This window comes from Podospora pseudocomata (genome assembly GCF_035222375.1).
Source record: "Podospora pseudocomata strain CBS 415.72m chromosome 1 map unlocalized CBS415.72m_1, whole genome shotgun sequence".
Classification (NCBI taxonomy): Eukaryota; Fungi; Ascomycota; class Sordariomycetes; order Sordariales; family Podosporaceae; genus Podospora; species Podospora pseudocomata.
The window spans coordinates 7,523,263-7,546,919 of NW_026946363.1; the positions used below are offsets into that span (position 1 = coordinate 7,523,263).

Sequence of the window (23,657 nt, forward strand, 5' to 3'; positions counted from 1 at the left end):
TTATTTTGGTTTATGCTCTCGACGTCAGCTGGCTGATATGGACTGGGTATCAGGGTAACGATTCGGTAAATTCTACCTAGAAGCTCTATCTTGGTTTTATTGATATTCCACCAAAGTCCGCTGAATTGAGTGATAGTTGCCGCTGTTGCATATCGAATGTTTTTCATTCGCTCATAACTTGGGTTTACTGAACCGTTTAGGTAAATAGAGGAACCGCCCTATCAAGGTCCTTCTTGTGGTTGCAGAGGTACTTGTGACCCTCCTTGAGCTTGCACTTGGCTTCGAATGTGGTTCAAAACCAAGCCTGGAGACTGGCTCTTTTGTTGGAGTCATCGCTCCCATAATAGTGGCTGGGCATGCTGCTGGTGGTGGCCAAAGCCTGTTGCGTGATTTCGAGGCTGCTCTTGCTGCCAAACAAGACCTCGTACGCGATCTTGAAGCTGGTTTTGTTACAGGGGGGAATTTTGGGGTTGGCTTTGCTCCTGGTGTTGTGTATCTCCCGCATCCTGTCTTACGGGCTGTGGTGTCGGTGCCGTGCTATTCGTGTCCGTTTCGAACATTGTGAGAATAGTATCAGGGTCTGACAAGTCTGACAACAGTTGCATACAAAACGAGATCCAGTCAGAAGCTTTGTTTGAACCTCCACTGTTGTTTTTAAGCAGAGGAATTGCCGCTCTCTCGATGAGCGCTTCAAAGTTCCAGCGATATCGAAGCGTACCTAACCGCTTCCATTGGTCTTTTGGGCAAATTCTTTTGGTTTTGTTGGCCAGCTCAGCCGAATTTAAAAGTGTCCGCTCTACACCATCATTAGTGAGCTCGTATAGATAGGCTTCGTATGGCTGTGTCGCCGACGTGCTGCGCTGTTCAGACTGCTGAATCTGAGATGCTGAGGTTAGAGCTGGAGCCGTGGGAGGATTGAATTCATATAACAGAAAGCAGGGGTGTTGAAATGGTTCTACTAAGGTGATGTAGAAGAGACTCTTGGGTTTGCTGGAGATGTCTAAGAGATCATCTACCTCCTCCTCTCGGGACCCCGTGAGCCTGAGGACTTCGTCCCCTTTGTTCACCGCGGCACTGCCCATTGATTGCCTCGACTCCCTCGGAGGATGGTTGTGGGTGGAATAGTTGACGGTGGCCTTGGGAGTTGTTCCGCTGACGCGGAGTCAGGCTGGAGTTTGGGGTGGGCCGTGGGCGTTGTTGAGTGAGTGGAAGTCTTTTTGGCTGGGTTTTGACGTTTCTTCGCGGTTGTGGGAAATTGAGCTCGGCTCCGTATGAATGGTAAGGTTCAAATGAAAATCTATGAATGCAGTTTTATTGCGTAAAGGCCATGGGGTAATCAAGTGGGCTGGAGGCTGCTTGAGCTGTAGCCACAAAGGGGCTTCGTGACAAGTTCAGCTGTCATCTTTGGTGGAAGTGAGGCGCGAAGAAGGGTTTGGAACCAGATTGCGCCCCCGTCGTCATCCCAAGAATTATCTGGTCAGCGGTCTTTCCATGTTTCCTGTTGGCTCCTCCCATTTCACTCCTTTCCAATCTTCGTTCCTGCCATGCCCATATGACCTACTTCCAACTCGCCGCGTGTCTGTCGCTGCCTCCCCTTTCCTTCTATCCCCAACCCTGCCTTCCATGACATCAAACACCTCATCCCAGTATTTTCTCTGCTCATGCTATGCACAAAGTTAGTTGGCTTTCAACTTGGTATCAGTGAGAGTTATATTCACCTTCTGGACCTGTCTCCTCATCCATCGTCCCAAACTTTCACACAGCCTATCAAGAATCCACTCTGCTTCAGTAACGTCGGCGAGCAGAGGGCTATCTTCACCAATCCAGTCCCATTCTGTTTGTTCATCCCTCTCCACCGACTCATCGCTTTCTAAAGAAGACAAGGCGGTGAATCGTATCAGCTTCGTGAATCTTTCCCACTCGCCATATGAGTACACCTTTGGCGGATGGGATCTCAGGTCGTGGGCAACAGCCTTGATGGCAGCGGACAGCTCTTTGGCAAGCTCATTGTCATCATACTTCTCCTTTTCCAGCACCCGACTCCCGTCTTGCTGCTGACCAAGAGAACGCTCGGGGTCTATGTCGCTGAAATGCCGCTCGTCACGCATAGGTCTCTCTGGATGCTTGCCTTTTTCTGTGTCGACCTGTTTCCTGTTTAATAACTTGGCCAGGGTAGAGTGACGAGTGAGAAAGCTTTTGAGGATTCCCTTCTTGGGCATGATGGTCCAATCTGCCAGAGTAAAGGTACCCCTGTTGATAGCCATGACAACGGTTTGACTCATTTGCTGAACCAGGACTGTGACAATGGGAACCGCGGTGATGGACCAGACAATAAAGAACGGCTTGCCAATGTTGGACTTGGGGGCGAGATCACCATACCTGCTCAGTAATTAGCTTGGGAAACAAGTCACAATGAAGATTGGCCAGGATATTTACCCGATCGTCAAGATTGCCACAAAGCAAAAGTAAAGGCTGTCAAAGTATCTCCATTGGGATATCCGTGTTTCAGTCACCATGAAAACCAGAGCCCCAATTGTCCAAAAGGAGAAAAATACCAACAGTGCCATCCCAAGCGCCCATGATCTGTGTCTAAGGTCAGCAGTCAGTCTGTCACGACAAAGCAAAAGGGGCCTACTGTTTCCAGTGTTTTGTCTCCTCCTGTATCTGCCTCATGACATCAAACCTGTCCTTTTCCTCCTCCAACAACAGTAGTTTTTGCCGCCGCTTCTTTCGTCTGTCGCGAAGAACTTCTTCTCCGCTGCCAACCGCATTTTGGGCCTTGCCCTCGTCAAATGTAACTGCTCTTCCCACAATCTCCAGGCGCCCGAGCTGCATTATGGATGCCCGGCGGGCATATTCTGAGGCGCTCTCTGCCAGGCCTCCTTCGGCAGCTGCTGAATCCGGCCTCACGGGCGGCAGGCCTAACCGCTCTCTCAGTTCCTTTTCACTGGTCACTGTTCTCCCGACGGTCGACTCGCGTTTGTGTTGCCGATGACGTTTGATGATCTTGTCCGCGCTGATGTTGGCTGCGAAGCGCGTCAGGCTGCCAATGACAAGACCCAAGAAGATGACACCGATAATCTGGAATGCAAACAGAAATCCCCTTCCCGAATCGGTTTTGGGTGCGAAGTCTCCGAACCCCACAGTGAGGATTGTCTGATCCTCGTCATCAGCAAGGTTCTGATTACGTGCACCAGGGGACCAGCTGACTTACCACCTGAGAGAAATATAGGGAATCAGCATAAGTAAAGCCTTCCAACGCGCAAAACACCCCTGCACCTCCTGCCAACCAGAAGAAAAAGCTCATGGTCTGGAGAATCAGTGTCCTTTGGTCGTCATCTAGCTCAAATTTTTGTGGATAGTGTCCCTTAAAGTAGCCAACCATGTTAACCATCAGCATGGCACAGCTGAGGACGTACATGAGCGATGCCAGGACGGAGTGCCAGAAGCCCTGAGAATATGCTTCACCAGGCGCCACAGGTGGTGCATAGATTGCCATGGCAATTTCCACGACTATCAGCTGTGTGCAAAATGGACATGTCAGAATATCGTGACATAGAATGGGTGTGTAAGTACCTACGATGAGAGCCGACAAGAGCCAGAATACAATTGATAAAGGCAAGGCCACTATGTATCGTACTCGACGTGTGAAGTTTAACAGCAGAAACAAGTGGCCGAGGAGGCCAAAGATGATGGAGAAGATGTTGGGGATGATTTCCCTGTAATGTGGTGAGCGGGAATAATTTCTTTTGGAAGGGGGTGTAATCTCACCAATTTGGATCAGGTATACCCCAAGCGGCATCATCGGAGCCATGGTTGTCGCTGAATGGCAAGCCATTGTCAGGCAATGTGAATCTCCATGGACTCACCAAGGACACGATGGACAAGACGTTGGAGAACGGCCCAATGGTTGCAGCGATGAGTGGAATGGCCGTCGAAGCAAACCACCACTTTCTGCCACCGAAAGGTCAGCTATGTGCACCAGAAACATAAACACAATATAGAAAAACATACTGTGGCAAGTTATCACTTTGTCCTCGAAGCTTTATCCGACCTCCTGCAGCGGTTCGGATTGCGGCAACCGGAGCCGGAGCTGATGGTTTGTTGGGCATATCTGCTCGTCATATAACAGATTCGTGTTTATCTCCCACAGGGCTTGTTGTTGACGATCAACCTTGCATATAAACATTGATTTGGAGCGCCAACGTTCGACGATGTCCTTGCGGAAAAGAATGGAAGGGGAACAGGGCAAGCCACCAATCACTTTCTCTCCAGTCGAGCGAGATCGCTGTGGGACTCCATTGTGGTCTGTATACTTGAGGTTGACAGCACCATGAGAAACATATCAACAGGCTCACGTGTGATTCGAAAGGGTATCACAGTTGCGATGTAGGTACCGATGGTACACGGGGGAGCGAGTTCTCCTTGCACAAAGACAGAACTTTGTCGGAGTCTGACCAAGTCCCTGACATGAAGCAGCTTGGCTCCATGCCTCTCGCCCACAGGATACCGACTCACTAAGTACAAGTGTTTGACATTTGTCCATCCACCACTTCGGATGACTCAATAGTCGTGATCTTGTCATATGTGGCGGTTACTATACATTGTCGGGCGGCCTGGCGTTTGTGGCTTCCTATTCCATCCGATTGGACTTCCTGGAGTGGAAAGTATGATGTATATTTGGTGTTGCAGAGAGCCTTGTGCTCATGGCCTCATGAGGTTTCCCGTTCCTGCCTTCCATTCGTAGTATCATGATTCTCCCACAATCCCAATCTGGAGGTCCGCCGCCACTTCCCTTTGGGGCCATGGGTTGAGAAAACAGGCCCAATCATCCACTGGATGTAGCGGTATTTAGGGTAGTTACTGCCCCATAAGTTGGTCCTAAATCAGAGGCTGATTCTGGCTGTCTCATCAAACTATGGTGATTTCGACTTTGATAATCATCCCAGAATTCTTTCTTGCATTAACCATTGCAAATTCCCACTCTTTCATGAGGAGAGTCTACAACAAACTGGATAAGACTTCACATCTTTTTTATGTCATTCACATGGGGGATACCTACCGAGCTTGGATTACAGGACCAGTTTTCTTACGTTCGTGATGACATTACCAAGATAACTGTAGCTTTAAAAACTGGGAGATATGAACTTTTCCAGATAAGAGTAGAATCCAGATATTTCTCCAAGTTTTAACACCCCAAATATATTCATGAGACTGCCGGTGTTGCTCTCCCTCATCTGGTGTCAGTTTGATATGGTTTGTGATGATTCCGAGCAAGTACGACGCACTGACGTTCTACCTCAACCTCAACAGTGCACAGACAATTTTACAGTGACGTGAATTTGCAGGCGTGCACGGACCCCGCAAACCAGCCTATATATTTCACAGTCCCGGCCCCAAATTTACTGGTTTCCTTTTTTCTTCTTCATACTTACCTTGGCCAACCTCCGGGAGATCACGAATTCCTAGGGGTAGGGTGACTAGCCTTCATTGCACATCGAGGAGTTTGGTTGTCTTTAATTGCCCTTCGGGGTCGTTATGGCCGCAATTTTTGATGTTTACCTCTCTTTTTCATTATGTACCCGACTCTGTTGGGCCATGAGGAAGAAGCCTCTTTTGTGGTGATGTAAATCAAGTAATCCGTAGCCCCGAAGATGATTGTGTCGGTTCACAACTGAGTTGGACTGACGAACGATATGGTCGCAGAAACTATTTCAAGCCGAATATTTCCAGCGGCCCTCCCGCCTTGGTGCAGGCTGATCACCAAAGCGCAAACCACGTCCTTCTGGGCGGTCCGTGACTCCGTCTCAGTCTCACCAAGGCATCTTTGGCTTCCGGCTTTGACCACTCTCGACGAGGTCACCAAGGCATTGCACTTGCCAAAAAGTCCAGACGTCTGTCTAACTTAAAGAAATTTGTTTGTTCAACATGCTAAGGCCCGGCTTGGAGACCGTCGGGGAATTCGCAGTTTCAGATTGTCATCGCACCAGGGCACCGGCACACAGGTCTTTGCTTGAAGAAGGATCCGATCTGGCCTGACCTTGCTGACGGGCAGAGCTGTTCTGACATTTGTTATCCGAATAGGGCCCTCCCTTACATTCTTCAGAGCGGCGCGGCATGGAACGTGTCAAACCGCGCCTCGTCTCACCCAGTACCAACGCTCAAAACCACAGCGGTCCTCTTGCTCGACCAGTCGGCTGTGCCTCAATACGAACCGTAGATCTGCACATTTCTTCTCCCGTTGTCAACTCCAAATCAACAACCAGAAGAAGTATGATGATCATTGTGGACAATCAATGATCGAAATCATGTCGTCAACAGCGCCCTCACCACCGCCTGTGCCAGAGAAGACGCCAGTTCGACCCTATTATGCGCCTCTGGTTCCCTCCCCACTGAACCCGAAGAACTGCTTCCAAATAACCCCCCCAACATTACCACCAGGATCTCCATCTCCCAGAACACCACCACCTAAAAGACCCAGTCTCCGCAGGCCAGCCTCCCAGACGAGCCCGACTCAGATCCTTCTTCGTCAAAAGGCCGCCGCCGCCTTTAGGTCAGAGAGCCTGATCAAGGCTTACAGCAGCAACAACAACAACTACATCTCCCTCGGGAGCAGTCGCCGCCACGCCAGCAGCCGGAACCCATTCCTCAACATGACCCAGCACCAGAACCTCACAACCGCTGACACCATCGACATTCTCTATTCCCTGGATATTGGCGATGATGACGACACCAACCCCACAGGCGACCTCGGTCTGATCACGCCAGGCAACAACACCAGCAACAAGCCACTGCCGCCAGTCCCCATGCCCCCTCCTCTATTTTCGTCTTCTTCCCCAGGGCAGGACCCCAACAGCGACAGCCCACCAGAGCGAGAAGACCATCGGCTTCAAGAAAAAGATGACCTCGACCTCCTTAGTTCAACCCCCTATCACGAGGACTACGACTACGACCACAGAGACAAGGAGGAGATCGACCTCGAGAACGGCTGTTACTTTGAGCGGGAAAGGGCAACACTACCCTCGGGAAGGACAGCCTCTTTTGACGACTCGGGATGGAGGGGACGATCGACGCTAAGGAAGGCAAGACGCGGTGGTGGCAGTGGTGCTGAACACAGGTCAGGGGTCACAAGGCTTGTGATCCACCTCGGCCGAGGGCTGGTGATACTGGGGATCGTGATCTGGTTTGTGCTGCTTCACGGGCTTTTGAGGACCTTTGGCGGGGCGAGGAGGCCTCCTCCTCCTGACTCCAGCTTGGGGTCTGCTTCTGATTTGGAGGCATAGACATCGATTCCATTCTTCTTCTGATGGCGAGCCTTTTTTTTTTCCTTTTTTTTTCTCCTCTTGTTCCATTTCTTTGGTATCGGACTCAACGGCTGGCGACAACTTGGGGGCTTTTTGGTTCTTTTACTGGTTGCATTAAATAGGTCAAGAAGGTTAGCGGCAGGAGTCCAAAACGGCGGGGGAAGAACCGGGCTTGTTACGTTTTGTGTACATATATTCAGCATTTCAAGTTGCATTACAGGGGCGCGGATTTTCTGTGGCTTCAGGACACGGTAGCTCAGGGTATGTGTGGTCCACGAAAGACGTCAAGATCACATTTGCACAAACATACACGCCGTTTCTGTCTTCCGTCTTCCGTTAAAGTTACCATGACCCACCGGAGCCTTGATTTGCCAACTCGCTAGGCGTGGAACCGCTTACTGCAAACTACCTGAGCAAAAGTAATGGGACTGGAGATCCAGAGAGCCCATTTGGAGTGTGGGCGACTGATTCCTTGCTACTTAGGGTGCCATCATGGATGAAAAAGGCTACAAATGCACCTGACCAAGCCCAACCTGACCCTCCCAAATCCCTTGCCCGACCCTCAAAAGAAAAACTTATCAACTGTTTAATGGGCGTTGATGGCTAAAGCCGAACCTTGCCCGGTTTGTTGTTTCCCTGTCGCTCCCCATATCCATCGTTCTGCGAGATACAAACAATTTAGCAACTCCGTTCCCCATCCACCTCTTTTTTCGCTGTCCGGTTGTTTGTTTCCTCTCTATAAATACCCTCGTCTTCGGCCCCAGCAACCCGACGAAGTGATATTACGCCAGATAACCGAGCTCATCGTCCTCCAAGCGCTCGAGGTACTCCTTGTCGAGCAAAATCTCGATACACTTCTTGATATCGGCAACCTTGGGCACAAAACGGGACCGGATTTGGTTAATGGTTTCGGAAACGAGCTGCTGGTGCTTCATCTTCTTGCGGGCCTTCATGATGCGGACAATGGCAGACTAGGTGTCCATGTTAGCATTTGATTCGTCCTCTTGGGACCATGGAAAAATAAAAGGACATACCTGAAGCAACAGTTTCCTGTCTTCTTCAATCGTCTTGTTCGTCTCTGCTTCCTCCTGCTTCGTCTCGCTCTTCATGCCAACGTTCAGATTGACCCTGTACTTCTTGTTCTTGAAGTCGAGGTTCAGAGAATATGTATTGCCAGGCCCCACCTTGGCACCAGAATCACAGGTCAGGACCTTGGCTTTGAGGCAGACCAGGAGCGCTGGATCCAGAGATTCGCTGTTGAGCTGAGTTGTTTGCGCAATTTCCTCATACGTGTTTTGAAGCTTTTCGTTGAACAGAAGCAAGATGGCCATCTGATACACAGATACTGAAAATGTGTATGGCATCTTGGCGTTTCGAACATAGTTCGCCTTGATGTCTCCCTTGCAAAGCTGCCACAACCAGGTGAGCTTCCGGCCATCGTGCTTGTGCTTATAGAAACGTGTGAAGCGCTCGCAATCTTGCGCAATTTCCTCCGGTGGGTTGAAGTTTGTCCCCGGGGCAGTCAGGGGCCAGAAACCTGTGCCCAGTACCGAGTAGGTAGAGTCCAAGTTCTTGCCCTCGATGCTGGCCTGTACGTGCCCCTTGAAGCCAGTATTCAGATCTTTGGAGATCTGCATATCCTGGAACATGCGCTGCAGCTTGCTGGTGTACTCGAATCCGCACGCCTCCTTGAGCTTGCTGATCATGCTAGTCTCGGCGTCATCGGACGACGAGTTGCTGTGAACCAACCGGCGAGCCAACATGCGAGAGTAGAACTTTTGAAAGACATCTTTGTCCTCAATGTATTTGAACACAGTCATGATCTGCGTCAAAGTCTCCTCCAGAGCACCATCTTCCACACCAGTGCTGCTCTTGCGCAAAAGGATATCGGTATACTTGGCCAGGAGCTCCGGCGACTTGTTGGATCCAGACTTGCAGACTTCATTGCGGTTGACGAATTCCCTGCACGCGTTATCGAGGGATCTTGTAAACTCGGCCTCATCGTTGAACGCGCGCTTGACCAAGCCTTGATACTGCGTGTGAATCTCAAGTAGCGCATCCACGTAGACCTTGGGCTCCAACTTGTCGGCATCGGAGGCCACCTTGGCGACAGCAGCCAATCCGGCCTTGCGAACGTGATTTTCGAATTTGGCCCGCAAGGGGTCGAGGCCACCAGCAATGCGCGAAAGCAAACTGTACATGCGCGCCATGTCTTCCTCCCTGTCATTATCAAGGAGAACCTGAAACTCGTCGCGGAGCAGGTTGCTGTGGTCCTCAATGAGCACCTGGTTACAAGCCTTCTTGAGCTGGATAATTATGTCCCCGATCAAGTATAGCTGCACTCGGTTTTCCTCCTCCTCCAGACGTGCCTCGGCTTTCTTCATGAACTCAACAACGCTGTTCTCGGCAAGGAACTGCTTGCTCTCGTTCGTGTAAAATACTTTGGTCGCTTCAAGGAATGGCTTCTCGAAATGGAAGCGATAGACGTTGAGCGTGGGCTTGTGGGAGTCGTTCTCGTCGAGTCCCAAGGAGATGAAGGAGTCGACAACCAGTTTGATCTGGTTGTATTCGATGGTTTCGCCGTTGCGGTGCTTCTCCACCAGTTTAAGGACCGAGTCCATGACTTTGTGGACAACTTGGTGGAAGAGGACATCGCGCCATTTGACGAGGTGCAGGGTGTAGACATCGTACACCGACTTCTTGCCCTCGTCCATCTCCCGCTTTACCCAGTGGCGGTTCAGGTACCCGAAGATATGATGAATGTACTTTGCGGCGTTGGTGTAACGATTCCACTCCCGAATGTAGAAGGCTAGAAGAGCCTCTTCAGTGTGACTCTTCGATTCCTCCACAAGACCCGTCAGATGCTGTGCCAAATACTCATTGAGCAGCTTGTACAGGTCCTCTCCCAGTAAGTGTGCTACAGAGCCAAGTCAGCAATTCAAAGCGTCTAGACAACCAACGGAGACACTGACCACCTCTATGAGCTCCAAGCGAACCAGCGTTGAAGCTGACAGCCTTCTGGCTCGTGCAAAAATTGTGAACCGTTCTGGAGATGCATAGTCAGTGTCGAGAACGTGAGGGCTCGGTAGGAAGGGTTCGAAACGAACGTGTAGAGTTTCATGTACTGCCCGCGGCGATGTTAGCGATGCGCCCATTCACGGATGTAGGAGGGAGACATACGTCGGCGAGATTCAGGCCGCTGTGGAGGTTTGTCATGATGCCATCGATGCCCGTTCGTAGGGTGAGCCATCTAAGTCACATCAGCAGGCGTTCCTTCGCATCGGGGCGGCCTGGGCAAGACAGGCTTGGACCTGGACGTACGTGCTGTCGACATCATCACGGGTGTGGGAGGCACCCGAAAACGCTGGTGGAGGCATCTTCTGAAAAGTATCGACGTCTCCCACGGAAAGACAACGGTGGACTAGACACGACGGCGAGGTGTTCGGTGAGGTGGTGCAAGTTGGTGTGACCAGGATGGATTAATTGACAGCCCAGGAAGGACGAGCAAGGGCTCTGGTTCAAACGGCAGGACAGGGTTGTCGCGGCGGGCAGGTGCGCTCTGGATCGGGGGGAAGCCCAGGAATAAAAGAAGGATGCCGTCGGTTCGCCGGTGCAAACTGATGATTCGCAGATAGAGGGCTTCGTTCGCAAGTGAGGCCTTCGGTATGTCTGGTCGAGATTCTGCCGGGTCCTGGCCTGGTGGACGTCAGTTGGTGCCAGGCAGCCGCTACCTGAAAGGCCAAATCGGGTGTGGGGCAGCCAGAGGTGCAGTGGGCGTGGCGGGGAATAGATTTACTGTCAGTCGTAAGGTGGGCAGCGCAAGAACTTCTGCGAGAGTTGAGTTCTCTGAAAATTGGTGAATAGTCTGATTTTCTGCAAAATGTGAAGGGGACTACAAAAAAGTCTCCACCATTTGCTCCCAAAGATCAACGAGGCTCCAGGTTGTTGGCAACCTTTGGTGGCGTTGGCGTTCGTGCCAGCATCACCTTACACGTCAAAAAGTGCTACAAATTAGTAGGTTCAGCATACTGGACACTCTAGGTGCAGACATATCAGATTGCTGTATAAACTCCCAAGGTACCCAGAGCAGACTACTTGCAGCATTTTATAGATATATCTCTGTTTCATGACTCCAGGTACCTGCTAGGCAGAAAAACGGCGTTGTCATCGCCCAGCATGCTGGCTTTTCTGTCAACGGCATGGCACTTCAGGCAGGAAACTCAAGGTTCACCATCCACCTCGGTCTGTCCTGCACGAAACTATCCAATCCTAATCACGAAGGCACAGTCCCAACCAGGGCTGATAAACGGTAGGCGTCAGCAAGCGCACGGACAACGGTAGGCACACCAGGCAAGAGTCAGAAAACAACTTGGAACAACACAGAACAGCTGTTTTGACGATTCCGCTACCATTCAATCTCATCCAAGACTCGACAATATTCTAGAAAGTAGATTATGTTGTCCGATCCCGTGTCGAACGCTGAGGGTATACTGCTACTCTTCCCAAGAAAAAAAAAAGAAAGAAAAGAGAAGAGAAACCTTTCCCGCCCAAACCCAGCCCCCACATTCCCACTCTACACCCTTAACTTGGAAAAATCTCGCTCCATGATCCGAATCTTGCCCCTCGCCATCTGAGGAGCTCGCTCATCCCAGATCCCTATCTACGTTCGTCTTCGCCCCCTCCCAGCTTCTGTACGAGGCGGAATACGTTCACGGTGAAAGTGAAGCTCCATGATATCAAACCGACGGTCTGAAACGCAGCCAACGCTTGACTGTATTGGCTCACCTGACGGTCCAAAGAGTTGTGAAAGACGAGGGCCTCGAAGGCCAGTGTTGTGCTTGCGGATTTGAATATAATGAAAAACAAGTCCATCAGGACAAGCGAAATCTTCTGTGTGGCTGGCCGCAGTCCCAAGGGCTTGCCAGTGTATTCATCCCATGTCATGTAGCCGATATAGGGGACCGCTACCGTATCTACCACGATAGCGACAATGGACTGTGTCCGTTCCGAAGTGTTTGTTTCCGTCTCGCCGTTTTCTATTTGGAAGATCTTGGCTGAGAGGGCGAGAGCCACTATGGAGGTGAGGAGAACCGTAAGGCGGAAAGCCAAAGGCACCAATGGGTGTTGTAAGATGACCCGCCAAGCTCTCTTGTAGAGCAGTTTGTTCCTTGCGGACCGGTTTCCGGCTGAGTCGAGAAGTCGTGGCGGCTCAATGGGGTTATCGAAGCTGGGCTGGAGCTCTTTAAGCACCTCGGGGTCAACGATCTGAGCATGTTCCCCTGGAAGATGGCCGTATCGAGAGGATTGCAGATAGCTTCGCCATGGTGAGTTGGGTGTTGCCCGGCTATATCGAGGCACAATCACAGGCTCGGCTGAGCGCAAGTGGTCCCATTTCCTCCCTCGCTCCGCAGCATCTTTGCGCAAAATGAATTTTCGTAACCTTGCTCGCGAGGTCCTCGGTGCCTCACCGGTAGGTAACACGCCTCCAAAATCGTACACGTAGCCATCTTTGGAGATCCGTCGTTGGGGCTGGCTGGGGGAATGATTGTGGTGAGAGTGCGCGGCCCGGGGAGGGGGGCAGTCAAGTGCGCGGAGCTGGTCTTCGGTCGGCGACCCGTACCGTGCTTCGTAGGAGTCTATCCATGCTGGAAAGTGTCAGGTAATTCATGGGCTGGCATTGATAAAGGAAACATACGTGGCAGGGATCGCGGTGTATGGTGTCGAGTGGTGTTTGAAGCGGCAACGCTGCTTCGCGACCTGAGGGAAGCGCGAGGTTCAGAAACATTGGAACTGGAGCGCGGGAGGCCCGCAGATGCCATTATCAAAACAATCGAGCAGAGGCTATTCAACTCTGCCGTCGATCTAGAGGGGCGTCAACAAGTGGGGATGAAACAACATCCAGCGAGCGAAGTCATTCAATCAAAGCGATCGGGCGGTCGAGATTGCTGGCGAGCATGCAGAAAAGCGATCGATATTCCAGAATTGCCAGCGCATGGTCAACTCGGCGATGACGGCGGAGCATTCGATAGTGTTTTACTTAAACACACGACACATGTTGCTTCTCCTGCGAGGTCGAGTTCGTCAAGACCATCTGATTGTAACATGCGCCGTGGTTGGCCTGGAGGGTCTGTGTCTGTTTTTGTGCCGCTGAGCACTGGCTTGGAAGCGCTGGCTGGTATTAGGGGACTTGGCGGCTGTGGGCTGTTTTGCAAGTTTGGGTAGCACCGCGCTCGCTGTTATCCCTGCTGGCACGGGCCGCATGACCTCTTCACTCCACTCAGCTGCAAACACAAGCCGGATGGAAGCTATGACGACAGTGTGAAGATATCTGATACCCTTTCTTCAGCAGATAGTCTAGGGTACATGATGAAATCGCCAGTATGGGAGAACCTTGACCAATAATACTACAGCACACTGGAGTCAGGTTTCAATATGTATGTAGCCCACGTCCACCTCAAGGCAATTGGTATCTCAGAAACAATGTGTGGTTGGGCGAGTGCCGCTGCATCAGGACAGTAAGTGGAGTCTCTAATCAAAAGCTCACAGTCGGACATCAGAGCCAGGCAGCGGCAAGCTCGCAATGTTCATAACGCTGTCAAGAGCCGCAAACCGTCTCTACAAGGTTTGAGAGAGATCCAAGTCCTTTTGTACCTGAGAGCCATAATTGGAACCCCTTGGCAGGCCTCCAGTAACGGCAACGCAAGCAATTCGCCTCCCACAGTCCCGTCGCGTTATCCCAAAGGGTCTGGCTCGCCAACAAGGATTCGGATGCTTAATCAATGACGGGGACTGGAACTCCACTGCTCGTGCAAGCGGGCTGGCCCACTAGCTGGTGTAACGTCATCCAATGGGAGCTCCCTACATCACAAGGAACTGCGTCACTGCCCCTTCTAGCCCACGAGAAGCTTCAAAGTACCCCAGTCAGCATAGAAGAGCACAAAATTGTTGAAGAAATCGTCAAACCCAGCTCCAGCACCAGCTCCAGCTCCGTACACTAGGGAGAGTACGCGGTCAGCCTGTCGACTTGCCACCTCCAAGAGGCCTTGCGACAACAAACTCAACAAAACTGAGATTGACCATGGGCGGCCGCTGGCTCGGATTCTGGATTTGAGAAGGAGCAAAAAAATCCCATACAAAAGCCCATTCGCTTCTTTCTTATTTTTCGCCTTTACGCAGCACAGGATTTTACAAAAGACGGAGCGGGTGCTTCGGGACGAACGAATTTCCTTTCAGAGGCAACCCAGGGCAACAGCAACATTTTTTTTTCTCCCGCGCGCAACACTCTTGACAAGGGACACCCACCAAACTACGGCAGGACGCTACGATGCGTCTTTACCTCTTGCCCATCTCCACGAGACGGACGCTGCTTTACTGCCAAAAGCTAGACGCGCCCGCAACACAGAAGCAGACGTGGGGGGATTGGCTCCAGGGCAAAGCGGCGCGCACATGGTCCGACTGGGAGCAGAAAGAGAAGGGCTGGCAAAAGAAGGTCGTCAGCTACGGCAACTACGCGCTCCGCCGGATCCCCTACGAGGAATGGGGTCTCAAGTCGGTGCCCCCGCTCTCCCAGCGCAGGAAGCAGGTCGAGCTGCGGGGCGATGAGAAGGTCGAGGTGGTGTATCCGAAGAGCCTGTTGCCCCTGGGGAAAGTCTCCAAGATCCTGGAGGCCTTGGCCACCGAGAGGGAAAGCTTGCACAAGCAGAGGTTGGCGTGGTGTTTTGTTGGCATGCCCGTCACGATACCCATTGGGCTGCTCCCCGTGTACGTGTACGCCCCAATTCACCAGGGTTTTGTTTTGGCCTGCTGACAACCGTGAATTCAGAATCCCCAACCTTCCCTTTTTCTATCTCGTCTACCGTGCCTGGTCTCACTGGCGTGCCTACGCAGGAGGGAAGCACATCCAGTTCCTACTCAAAAATAACCTCCTAACCTACACCCCATCCCCCGTGGTGGACGCTGTATATGCCGGTCAAGAGCAGCCGCTGCCGTCCACGCCAGAGCCAACCACCAGCCCGAACGCGGAACTGCTCGGTAACGAGAAGGTCCCAGGGCCTGAGAATCCTCATCCAGAGGGGGAGACCATGCTGCTGAATCAGGCCAACGGGCGGAAGATGACCCAAGCGTTGGACCTACCGCAGTTGGAAATCGAATTGGAGAGGGCCATCTGGCAGGTGGAAACGGCGGTTCAGCTCAGCAAGGAGGACATTGCCGAGGAAAATTCAAGGGGCGGCAATGAGAAAAAGACGCAATGACATGGTTTGACGAGACATTCTGGAAGGGCGACGAGTGTCAATGTTGATAATGGCTGTATGCTATTGTATTTACTACTTTTCTTCACGCAGCGAATAGCACTGGTGCATGGGAGATAGAGCAGGGCATGCATGGTTCAGAAGCAGGCGTTCGACGAATACACGATACCCACTCAACTCGACTCTATGCCAGTACATGAGTGTTGGAACAAAGCCTTGGGACTGTAGAAGTGCTGTCTAGAAGCCTAAGCAGCCGAGTGGGATACTTCAGCCATAATTATACATCATTGAGGAGCAAATTTGTAAAGGAGCGCCAAGCAAGTATGCCGTTATTAAACAAAGTATTAAGTATTCCATTCATTCCAAGGGGACTGTTCATCCAAGGCTATGGCTACAGAACTCTGATACTCCTTCCTTTCCAATTCATTTCCCTTCATCTCTTCAAGTTTCATCTTTCCCACGCAGATTGGGCCTTGGCTGCCTCGTCCGCCGCCACCCTCGACGGAAGCGGTGTTTTCTGAGCTTCCTGGATCCCCTCATCATCACTACCCTCGTCTTTGGCAACCTTGACCACTAGTGGTCCATTTCCGTTCATAGGTCCTGACTTCTTCTCCTCAGAGACTGACGATGACACAACACCATCGATCCCTCCTGGTTCCTGATCTTCCAGAATTACGCTCTCCTGCGATAGCGGTCTGGATTGTCGGGTTGTGACAGGTGAGTCAAACAAGCTCTCCCCGCTGATAGACGAGCCGGCCACCGAACCTCTATTCCCGGCCGCAGCCAGCGGCTGCTTCTCCTCCGGTAGTCGACTATGCGTGGGGCTTCTCGCTTCAGTCTTGGTCACCTTCTCAAGCATACCGTCGACAGAGGTCGCACTCCTTGTGCTCATCTGTGATTGCCTGTTCTTGTTCTTCACCCAGCCCGAGGTCCAGCCGCCTCCGCCGCCGTTGCTACTCTCGGGAGGACTGGCAGTGGTGGGGGTAGGAGGTGTTGAACTGCCGCCGCCCCAAGCCTTCCGCCTCTTCTCCCCTGCCCAAGTAGCCCAGCTGTTGACAAACGCACCCGCTTTGCCGCCTACTGATTGCGCAGCGGCCTGTGAGTTCTGTGTTGTTTTGGAAGCTGTCGAGTCAGGAGAACCCCCTCTGTTTTCGGCTTGCTGCTGAGAAGCTGCCTTCTCTTGCTCAATTCTGGCTTCCTCGGCCTTCTTTCGCTGGGCTTCCCTGATTGCCTCCATGTCCGCATACAATTTATTAAAGATGTTGCTGGCCTTCTCCTTTCCAGCCGCCAAGTTCCGTCCTAGGGCCTCCTTCCCCTGCGCGAGTTTCTCATCCCAATGCATATCCTGTACCTGCTGCGTTATCCTCCTCTGAACGTCCTCGATGGTCAAGCCTCCAGCGCAGGGATGTTTTGGTTCGACAATATCAAACAGATGTGAATCAGTGTGCGAATTCCAAATTCGGTAGTTCTCCGTCTTTGACCACGCTTCGACGAAATCAGAGCCGAAGTCGGTGGAAGGATCGCCTTCAATATAAGGGAGCAACATCCGGGGGTTGTTGGCATGCTTTGCGAGGTGGTTGTGATACTTGACAGACGATATCAAAGAAAGTAAGTACTCCTCGAACTGGACGCGGATGAATTCCTCGCTGCCAACATAACCCATAGTTTTCGGACGGCCGGGGTTTGCCTCGTCCCAGGTATCATTGACGTTTTGGGTTATAAAGTCAATCCAGCGGCGGTCTGGGGTGGAGAGCTGAAGAGCCGCCTTCAACGAAGTGGACGTAATGTTGATGGTGCCCTCGTCGAGGTTAATGAGAATGTCGCTATACCGATCTTTCTGCTGTAAAAGTAACGAATTCGTACTGCCCACTATATACGATTTCGTTCCAAAGTCTGCCAGAATGTCGAGCTGTTGCAAGGGGGTGTATGGTCCAAACAAGCTGCCCTGTACTCTGTGTAAGTCATCAATCGTATTTGCGCCAGGATTCTCATTGACATACCTTTGGGAAAATCTGCAAAGGCAACCCCATATATGCCAGCAGGGAATTCCGGTCGCTAGTCCTCAGGCTTGTTGGCTGCTGGAGGTTCTGCTCGTAGTTGTTCAACTCTGGTCCCGCAGAGTCCTGCAGGTTGCGCAGCAATCCTGGGATCAATGATACCAGTGAAAACTGAGTTAGGCAAAGCCTCTCACATCTTGTTCCAAAGAACAGCATCTAACCAGCCCACTGTCAACGCAACGAACCCCAAGTGTTGAAAACCGAGAATACACACCTTTGGCTGCAACAAACAGCACTTCAACAGCACCAATGTCTGCCATTTAAACTCCCTCACAAGCTCCCTCAGACTCAGTCCAAGATATTGGTCTCTGTCCTCATCCTCGTTCATCATCCCCCTTTCCTTCTCATCAGCCAAGCTCTCCTGGAACCTTTTCAGAATCTCCACATCTGTAAACTCCCGCTGCGCAAACCACGCCTTGGTGACCACGCTCAGCCTCTCCCTAAGCATGCCAAAGTACTGTGGGCTGTCTGCAATCACGACCACGGCTTTTTGTACCGTCGATCTCGTCACCTCGGCCGGTCTATTGAGCAACAGAGAAGCGTCCATCTGGCGAGTGCATGAAATCCCAAACAGCGAGGTACCCGCCCCCCCATCTTCCGCAGGCTTCAATAACGTAAAGTAGGAGAAATCCTCAGTCAGAGCATGCGCGCCGTCGCTGAGGGCCATGAAAGGCAGCAACCCCCAATCATATTCCACCGCCGGGTCGAACCCTTCGGGCTCTGCGCCGAACCATTTTTCGACTTCGGGGCCGCGAGCATGGTGGAAATCGACTATGCAGACTAAGGGTGTGAAATGCGGTCTAGCGCTCGCAGCTGTGGTGGGTGTGGGAGGGACAGAGGACGACATTATTACGGTATGACGCTGTTGATAAAAGCTGTTGACGCTTTGCCCGAAAGCTATTAAATCGGTGTTGCCATGAATTGATGCTTGACAGCTGCGCTCGAGGTCAGGAGAGAAAGAGACAAAAAGACGGTATGGGATGACCCGAGAAGTGTGAATGGCGGGGCAATTGGCTGGTGCAGCTTGGGCAAGGCTTCGAGCTTTCTACCCCTTGTCCAGTTATGCTGATTTCTGAAAATGCAATATCACCAAGGCTGTGCTGGTAATAAATACAGTGTTGCGTGCGTATCAGATACTCGTGCTCGCCCGGGCCGTCGTCGTCGTCGTGTATCGGTGGACTATTTTCGCCCGGTTTGTTAGCTGTAAGGAAAGTGACGTGCTGTGCTGCGGTTGAGGTTGAAGTGCCGCTCCGCTGCCAGCGCATCAAATCTCCCCGCGGCAGGCAGGGCGGTTATTGATTAGCGTGATCCTTTAGGCTTAGCGCTCTGGAAAATGGGGATCTGCAAATGCGAATCGACGTGCCAAGACCTGCGAGTCGAAGTCCATGTGGATGAATTGGGATGAAGGGAATCAGGTGAAGTAAAATGAAATGTAGAGTCAGACCATAAGCTTTGACTTTCTTGATGACCAGTAAGTTCATTCACAGTCCTTCAACCTGGCTTCCTCGCTATGGCTTGCCGTCTGTGAACCGTGCTGCCCTGGTTGATAAGGCGGTCAACATCACAGCAACCATTGAGACGCAGGCGCCGCCGGCTACCAAGTGACGTGGGCAATGGAAAAAAGTATCTGGCAGTGTAATGTAAGGGGGCTTCTTCTCGGGTCTCGGGATCTGCCCTGGTCGGATCAGGCTGCCGGTACACCATGTGTAGGGTCAGTTGTGAAACACTGACTACTGTTCATGAAGACGTAGAGGTTGGAGACAGTCAATTGAAACTGGAAATCTCGAATAACCCATAAATGCAGCCGCTGGCCAGCAGTTACACCTGGCACGATATCAAGTCCCAAAATTAGATACCAAACATTGACCCGCATTGGATATGCAAAGCTGATCCCGCAGTCCTTTACCAATCGTATAGGCCTCAGCAAAACACCCCCCAGCCAGCATGTGGATGTGGAAGCCGTCGATGCCGACGTGTCCTGCATTGCATGACAGGGAGCAAACAGATCGATCACAACATCTACAGTTCTTGGTCTATAGTAACCAGAGATCCAAGTCACCGCTTGATCGGGCCCATATGTTGCGGAGGACCGGCCGTTGAGGTTGGGAAGTTTCATAATTGAACAATATATACCTTAGTCATAGGCACAAGACACACACACACACACACACACACACACACACGCGTAACTTGAATGGAACTATATCTTCATTTCCCCGTAGAATCAGGTTACCTGACTGACTGCCTGACTGATCAAGACTGCCTCTTTGCCCACGATCCCTGCTGTGGCATGGGTTACAGACTTGCGCTGTTGCAACAAAGTCGAAATCATGGTCATCATCGTTAAAATCTGCTAAGTTCGGCTCCTCTCATGTGAACCCCACAACCCCCATCCATCTAGACACGCGCCTTATACCATATCCAGCAAGAACAATGAGATAAAGATATGAACCATCCCTCCTTTCGTGTACTGGTCTCCCGGGTTCTTCCTGTTGAACCTTCTTTCGAAAGTGAATTCTCCAGCAGCCCCTATGCCATGCCCATTAAAACTCGCCCATTTTGTTGCTTTAGACATGCAGGTCACAACTCGAGACAGACTCCTCAGTGAAAACGCCGAGAAAAGAAAAGGGCACTCAAAATAACCCACGAGACGTGGCTGTCGAGTTGGTAGCAACCATCACACAGGACCACCCATATCGGCACCTGGATGCTCCTTCTGTGTATTACCCACCCTGCCGGATCCCGATTCCGAGCTCATTGACCCGCGAATTGACCCTCCATGGAAACACTGCCGGCCTCGACGTTGTGATAGTCCAGAATTTCCGAGTACCTGTTGTTAACGAATAGCGTCAGTTAACCAGGTCCCCAATCCCCAACCTGAGACATCGGAATAACTCACATCATTATCTTCCATGTGTCAACTGGCAAATCAGCGTCGTTGAAGCTCCAGTCGAACTTCTCCTCGGCAACTGGCTCATCGGTAGGATCGTGATATGGTGCCAGGTATTCGTGGGACAACGCCTCGGTGGCCGTTATCCGCTTCTTGGGATCGAACACGAGCATGTGCTCCAAAAGATCGATGGCTAGTTCAAGTTAGTATCCCTGCTTAATAGATCAATGCGGGGGGGAACACATACCAGCAGGATCGGCGTTCTTGAATTTGTTCTTCAGCGGTTGTCGTTCGCGCTTGGGAAGGGACTTGACAAATCTCAGGGTCTAATAGCTCCAGTCAGCATTTAAGGCCATTTTGTTCAAGATCAGCTGCCCGTATGGCTGCATGCAATAAGGTCCACGTACGTTCTCGCTGGCGATGGTGTTGATAACATCATCAGGGGGCGTGCCCAAGAGTTCAGTAATGATGGAGAACTGGTTGACATGGTCCTTTCCAGGGAAAAGGGGCTTGCCCTCAAGCATCTCAGCGAAGATGCAACCGGCACTCCAAATATCCACCTCAACATCATACTTTTGCCACGTGAGCATAATTTCGGGTGCGCGGTAATATCTCGTGGAAACGTAACCCGTCATCTGGGGGTCTTGAATGCGAGCCAGACCGAAGTCGCAAATCTTCAAATCGCAGTTTTCGTTGACCAGAATGTTGCTTGGCTTCAAATCGCGATGGACAACGCCGGCCGAGTGCACGTATTTCAGTCCGCGCATGATCTGGTACAAAAAGTACTGGATGAACTGCTTTTCAAGAGGTCTAGAGGTGAGGAGGCGATGGAGATCGGTGCCGAGCAATTCGGTGACGAAGTAGCTGATAGCAAATCAGTTCCAAGCCCAATAATGCTGCTCCCGGTGTTACACTTACATATCTTCCAGCGGAGAGATGAAGATGTCACTGAGGGAGATAACATTTTCGTGCTTCAAGTGCTTCAGCAGCTTGAGCTCTCGGTATGTTCTCTTGGCAAGTACGGGAGTGCTGAAGGGCTTCATGATTTTCTTGATGGCGACATTGGCGCTGGTGAGCTGGTCTTTGGCGGAGCTATGCGCACATTCCTCATCAGTACAACTCGCTGACAACAGCACAAACTATTATCGGCCGGGAGTAGCTATTCGTACCAAACAAGTCCAAAAGCACCCATTCCAACAGGTTGGAGATCCGAGTACCTAATCCTGCGTCAGAGCACACTTTTCGAACATCCTTTGAACACAGCCATACGAACCTCGAGGTAATCTCGAAGGTGGTCCCAAAAATCTGAGCACGAACGAATTCAGCCATGGTGGGCGGGTTGTATTGCGTTGTCGAGTTTGTCGAGTCGAGTCGAGCGTGCGGTGGCGGCAACAATGCAGGAAATGTGGCGGGGAAAATAGATGCCGGAGGTGGACAATCGTGGGCGCTGCGCGAGATTCTAGACGACCGGCAAGCGAAGAATGTTCGGGAAGCGATCGGCGTCTACTTGGACGGGCAAAAGCGGTTGTGGACAAGAATGCGAGTGCGGTCGAAGTCGTCCAAGGAAGAGAGAACAGCGGGGCTGTTCGCTAGGTAGGTGAGGCGGGGGGCGAGCAGAACACTGTGCTGTTGACGGTTTCGTCGGGTGCGGGGATTGGGTATCTTGAATGCAGAGGACAAATTTAGCTGCGCCCGGAGGGATTTCAGGGAATTGCGCTGGAAAGAGGGCCAGGAAAAATAGGCGGGTCTTTGGTGGTAGGTTTCAGTGGGCGGGTTCAGTGCGCGTACCTGCAGTCTCCAGCAAAAATGATGAAACTTCCAACAGAAAAGAGAGCTGACGGAGCTCTTGATCGAGACAGGCCGGGTCGCTTCTGCTGTTACGCGGCAACTGGTAGTCTTGTATTCGCGTGGTCTGGGTGTGGCACGCTGCGATCGTTTTGGTTCAGGATGGGGGCAATAAACCGGAAATTCTGTCGATGGAGCGAATGAAATGCGCTGCTCAAAAAACCACTATTACTGACGAATGTCCTGCTTGGCAACCTGATGCTCGACAGTTTCCGACTGTTCGTACGGATTTGGGGTCTCGAGCCCTGAATAGCGAAATGTCTTTTTGCACGAAGGGGAGGAGGCAAATAATCGCCCTGACAGACGACGACGACACAGTCAAATCAAAATGTTGGGATCGATCGTGGAGGCGGAAGTTCGTGTGCAAAGGAGAGAGGAGAGAGAGAGAGAGAATAGGTCCAGGATGGTCGATAGTTATTATTCTGGTGTCAGGGGGAGGGGGGAGGGGTAGATGGTCATGTATTCAGGACAAGACAGGCTGGCACCCTTGGTGTGGTTGCAAGGTGGGATGGCAGCGGAGGGACGTGGATGGATGGGGCCGGGATGTGACACGCGGGGCCTTGCGACGGGGAGAACAGGATATGGATCTGAATCTTCTCAAATTCCATGCTTTGGCACGCCCACTTTCCCGTCTAACCCATCCAGATTGGAGCGCCAGCTATTCATCACATCACTTCCAGAGGTCCCTGAGTAGTAAAGCCACTAGGGCGCATTGGCTGCTAAGCAGTGTATGTTTTGCAGTGTAATCAACTAACTACCTTACCCATCTCTTCAGCGTTCGACCTGACTGGGATTTGCATGGAAGGTGTCTATCTGTTCCACAGACGCCGCAATGAACCTGGCAGCGTGATCCTTGCCTGCCCTACAAAGAGCTGAGCTCCATCAGCCCCTCACTTGTAGTTACTGCTCCTTGGGCGCGAATGCCTTGCAATACCCATCTTCGACCTGCGCTGCACGAAAAGTGAGGATTTGTAGGGTGTGCTGTACCAACACTGCCGATTGGTATGCCCATGGGCCTCAACGGTTTCGCCAATCCGGCAGCGCCATCCCAAAGTGATCGAGGCATCGAAAACAACAGTTGGGTGAACAGACAGCAGCGAGGAGGGGAAGCCAAGACTATGACGTAGGTGCATGGTGGGGTTGTTGCAGCCCTTGTCGCAGAGGCTGTGGGTCATGTCTGTTCAGCCAATCCTGCGATTTCCACAGTCCCCGGTTCTCGTCCCGGCATCGAACAATTTGGCGTGCGATCGATGCTCGTCGAAGCAGACATCTGGCGGTCTGAGCAGTCCGTCTTCTCATGTTTCTTGAAACC

At 51.7% G+C, this 23,657-nt stretch overlaps 9 protein-coding genes across 9 annotated transcripts; 2 read left to right on the forward strand and 7 right to left on the reverse strand.

Moving 5' to 3' along the window:
• Nucleotides 1–126: 126 nt before the first annotated feature.
• On the reverse strand, nt 127–5,253 carry TOK1 (Potassium channel). The gene is made up of 8 exons (XM_062886808.1): nt 4,031–5,253; nt 3,772–3,954; nt 3,581–3,719; nt 3,215–3,520; nt 2,636–3,156; nt 2,437–2,583; nt 1,719–2,379; nt 127–1,664 (listed from the first exon to the last, which is right to left on the reverse strand). The coding sequence occupies exons 1-8, from the start codon at nt 4,123–4,125 to the stop codon at nt 1,470–1,472; spliced, it is 2,247 nt and encodes a 748-aa protein (XP_062749964.1). The 5' UTR covers nt 4,126–5,253; the 3' UTR covers nt 127–1,469.
• Nucleotides 5,254–6,296: 1,043 nt separating this feature from the next.
• QC762_123880 (uncharacterized protein) lies at nt 6,297–7,283 on the forward strand (the record flags this gene model as incomplete). The annotated part of the gene is made up of 1 exon (XM_062886809.1): nt 6,297–7,283. One exon carries the CDS (start codon nt 6,297–6,299, stop codon nt 7,281–7,283), a length of 987 nt encoding a protein of 328 aa, XP_062749965.1.
• Nucleotides 7,284–7,575: 292 nt separating this feature from the next.
• Nucleotides 7,576–10,681, reverse strand: CDC53 (ubiquitin ligase (cullin) of SCF; the record flags this gene model as incomplete). The annotated part of the gene is made up of 6 exons (XM_062886810.1): nt 7,576–8,275; nt 8,339–10,221; nt 10,277–10,350; nt 10,412–10,428; nt 10,485–10,554; nt 10,626–10,681. 6 exons carry the CDS (start codon nt 10,679–10,681, stop codon nt 8,087–8,089), a joined length of 2,289 nt encoding a protein of 762 aa, XP_062749966.1. The 3' UTR covers nt 7,576–8,086.
• Nucleotides 10,682–10,822: 141 nt separating this feature from the next.
• QC762_0024780 (uncharacterized protein) lies at nt 10,823–11,482 on the reverse strand (the record flags this gene model as incomplete). The annotated part of the gene is made up of 2 exons (XM_062883138.1): nt 10,823–11,000; nt 11,445–11,482. 2 exons carry the CDS (start codon nt 11,480–11,482, stop codon nt 10,823–10,825), a joined length of 216 nt encoding a protein of 71 aa, XP_062749967.1.
• A 209-nt stretch (nt 11,483–11,691) lies between these two features.
• Nucleotides 11,692–14,054, reverse strand: QC762_123900 (uncharacterized protein). The gene is made up of 2 exons (XM_062886811.1): nt 13,000–14,054; nt 11,692–12,949 (listed from the first exon to the last, which is right to left on the reverse strand). The coding sequence occupies exons 1-2, from the start codon at nt 13,121–13,123 to the stop codon at nt 11,961–11,963; spliced, it is 1,113 nt and encodes a 370-aa protein (XP_062749968.1). The 5' UTR covers nt 13,124–14,054; the 3' UTR covers nt 11,692–11,960.
• Nucleotides 13,676–15,882, forward strand: QC762_123910 (uncharacterized protein). Its single transcript, XM_062886812.1, has 2 exons — nt 13,676–15,065; nt 15,127–15,882. Exons 1-2 carry the CDS (start codon nt 14,629–14,631, stop codon nt 15,554–15,556), a joined length of 867 nt encoding a protein of 288 aa, XP_062749969.1. The 5' UTR covers nt 13,676–14,628; the 3' UTR covers nt 15,557–15,882.
• Nucleotides 15,879–19,351, reverse strand: QC762_123920 (uncharacterized protein). Its single transcript, XM_062886813.1, has 3 exons — nt 17,825–19,351; nt 17,554–17,766; nt 15,879–17,498 (listed from the first exon to the last, which is right to left on the reverse strand). The coding sequence occupies exons 1-3, from the start codon at nt 18,455–18,457 to the stop codon at nt 16,002–16,004; spliced, it is 2,343 nt and encodes a 780-aa protein (XP_062749970.1). The 5' UTR covers nt 18,458–19,351; the 3' UTR covers nt 15,879–16,001.
• Nucleotides 19,352–19,782: 431 nt separating this feature from the next.
• HOG1 (MAPK protein hog1) lies at nt 19,783–21,829 on the reverse strand (the record flags this gene model as incomplete). Its single annotated transcript, XM_062886814.1, has 7 exons — nt 19,783–20,440; nt 20,510–20,693; nt 20,748–20,826; nt 20,908–21,364; nt 21,419–21,592; nt 21,670–21,717; nt 21,774–21,829. 7 exons carry the CDS (start codon nt 21,827–21,829, stop codon nt 20,365–20,367), a joined length of 1,074 nt encoding a protein of 357 aa, XP_062749971.1. The 3' UTR covers nt 19,783–20,364.
• A 174-nt stretch (nt 21,830–22,003) lies between these two features.
• QC762_0024830 (uncharacterized protein) lies at nt 22,004–22,953 on the reverse strand (the record flags this gene model as incomplete). The annotated part of the gene is made up of 2 exons (XM_062883139.1): nt 22,004–22,162; nt 22,831–22,953. 2 exons carry the CDS (start codon nt 22,951–22,953, stop codon nt 22,004–22,006), a joined length of 282 nt encoding a protein of 93 aa, XP_062749972.1.
• Nucleotides 22,954–23,657: the final 704 nt, after the last annotated feature.

Excerpts from the sequence above, each read along its gene's own strand:
- QC762_123900 (XM_062886811.1), bottom strand. The coding sequence starts at position 13,123 with ATGGCATCTGCGGGCCTCCCGCGCTCCAGTTCCAATGTTTCTGAACCT. Across the intron at positions 12,950-12,999 it reads TACACCGCGATCCCTGCCAC|CATGGATAGACTCCTACGAA; the intron begins GTATGTTTCCTT and ends GACACTTTCCAG.
- TOK1 (XM_062886808.1), bottom strand. The coding sequence starts at position 4,125 with ATGACGAGCAGATATGCCCAACAAACCATCAGCTCCGGCTCCGGTTGC. Across the intron at positions 3,720-3,771 it reads GGTATACCTGATCCAAATTG|GGAAATCATCCCCAACATCT; the intron begins GTGAGATTACAC and ends ACCACATTACAG. Across the intron at positions 3,521-3,580 it reads GGCTCTTGTCGGCTCTCATC|CTGATAGTCGTGGAAATTGC; the intron begins GTAGGTACTTAC and ends TTTTGCACACAG.
- QC762_123910 (XM_062886812.1), top strand. The coding sequence starts at position 14,629 with ATGCGTCTTTACCTCTTGCCCATCTCCACGAGACGGACGCTGCTTTAC. Across the intron at positions 15,066-15,126 it reads CCCATTGGGCTGCTCCCCGT|AATCCCCAACCTTCCCTTTT; the intron begins GTACGTGTACGC and ends CCGTGAATTCAG.
- QC762_123920 (XM_062886813.1), bottom strand. The coding sequence starts at position 18,457 with ATGTCGTCCTCTGTCCCTCCCACACCCACCACAGCTGCGAGCGCTAGA. Across the intron at positions 17,767-17,824 it reads GCTGTTTGTTGCAGCCAAAG|ATGCTGTTCTTTGGAACAAG; the intron begins GTGTGTATTCTC and ends TGGGCTGGTTAG. Across the intron at positions 17,499-17,553 it reads CTTTGCAGATTTTCCCAAAG|GGCAGCTTGTTTGGACCATA; the intron begins GTATGTCAATGA and ends CACAGAGTACAG.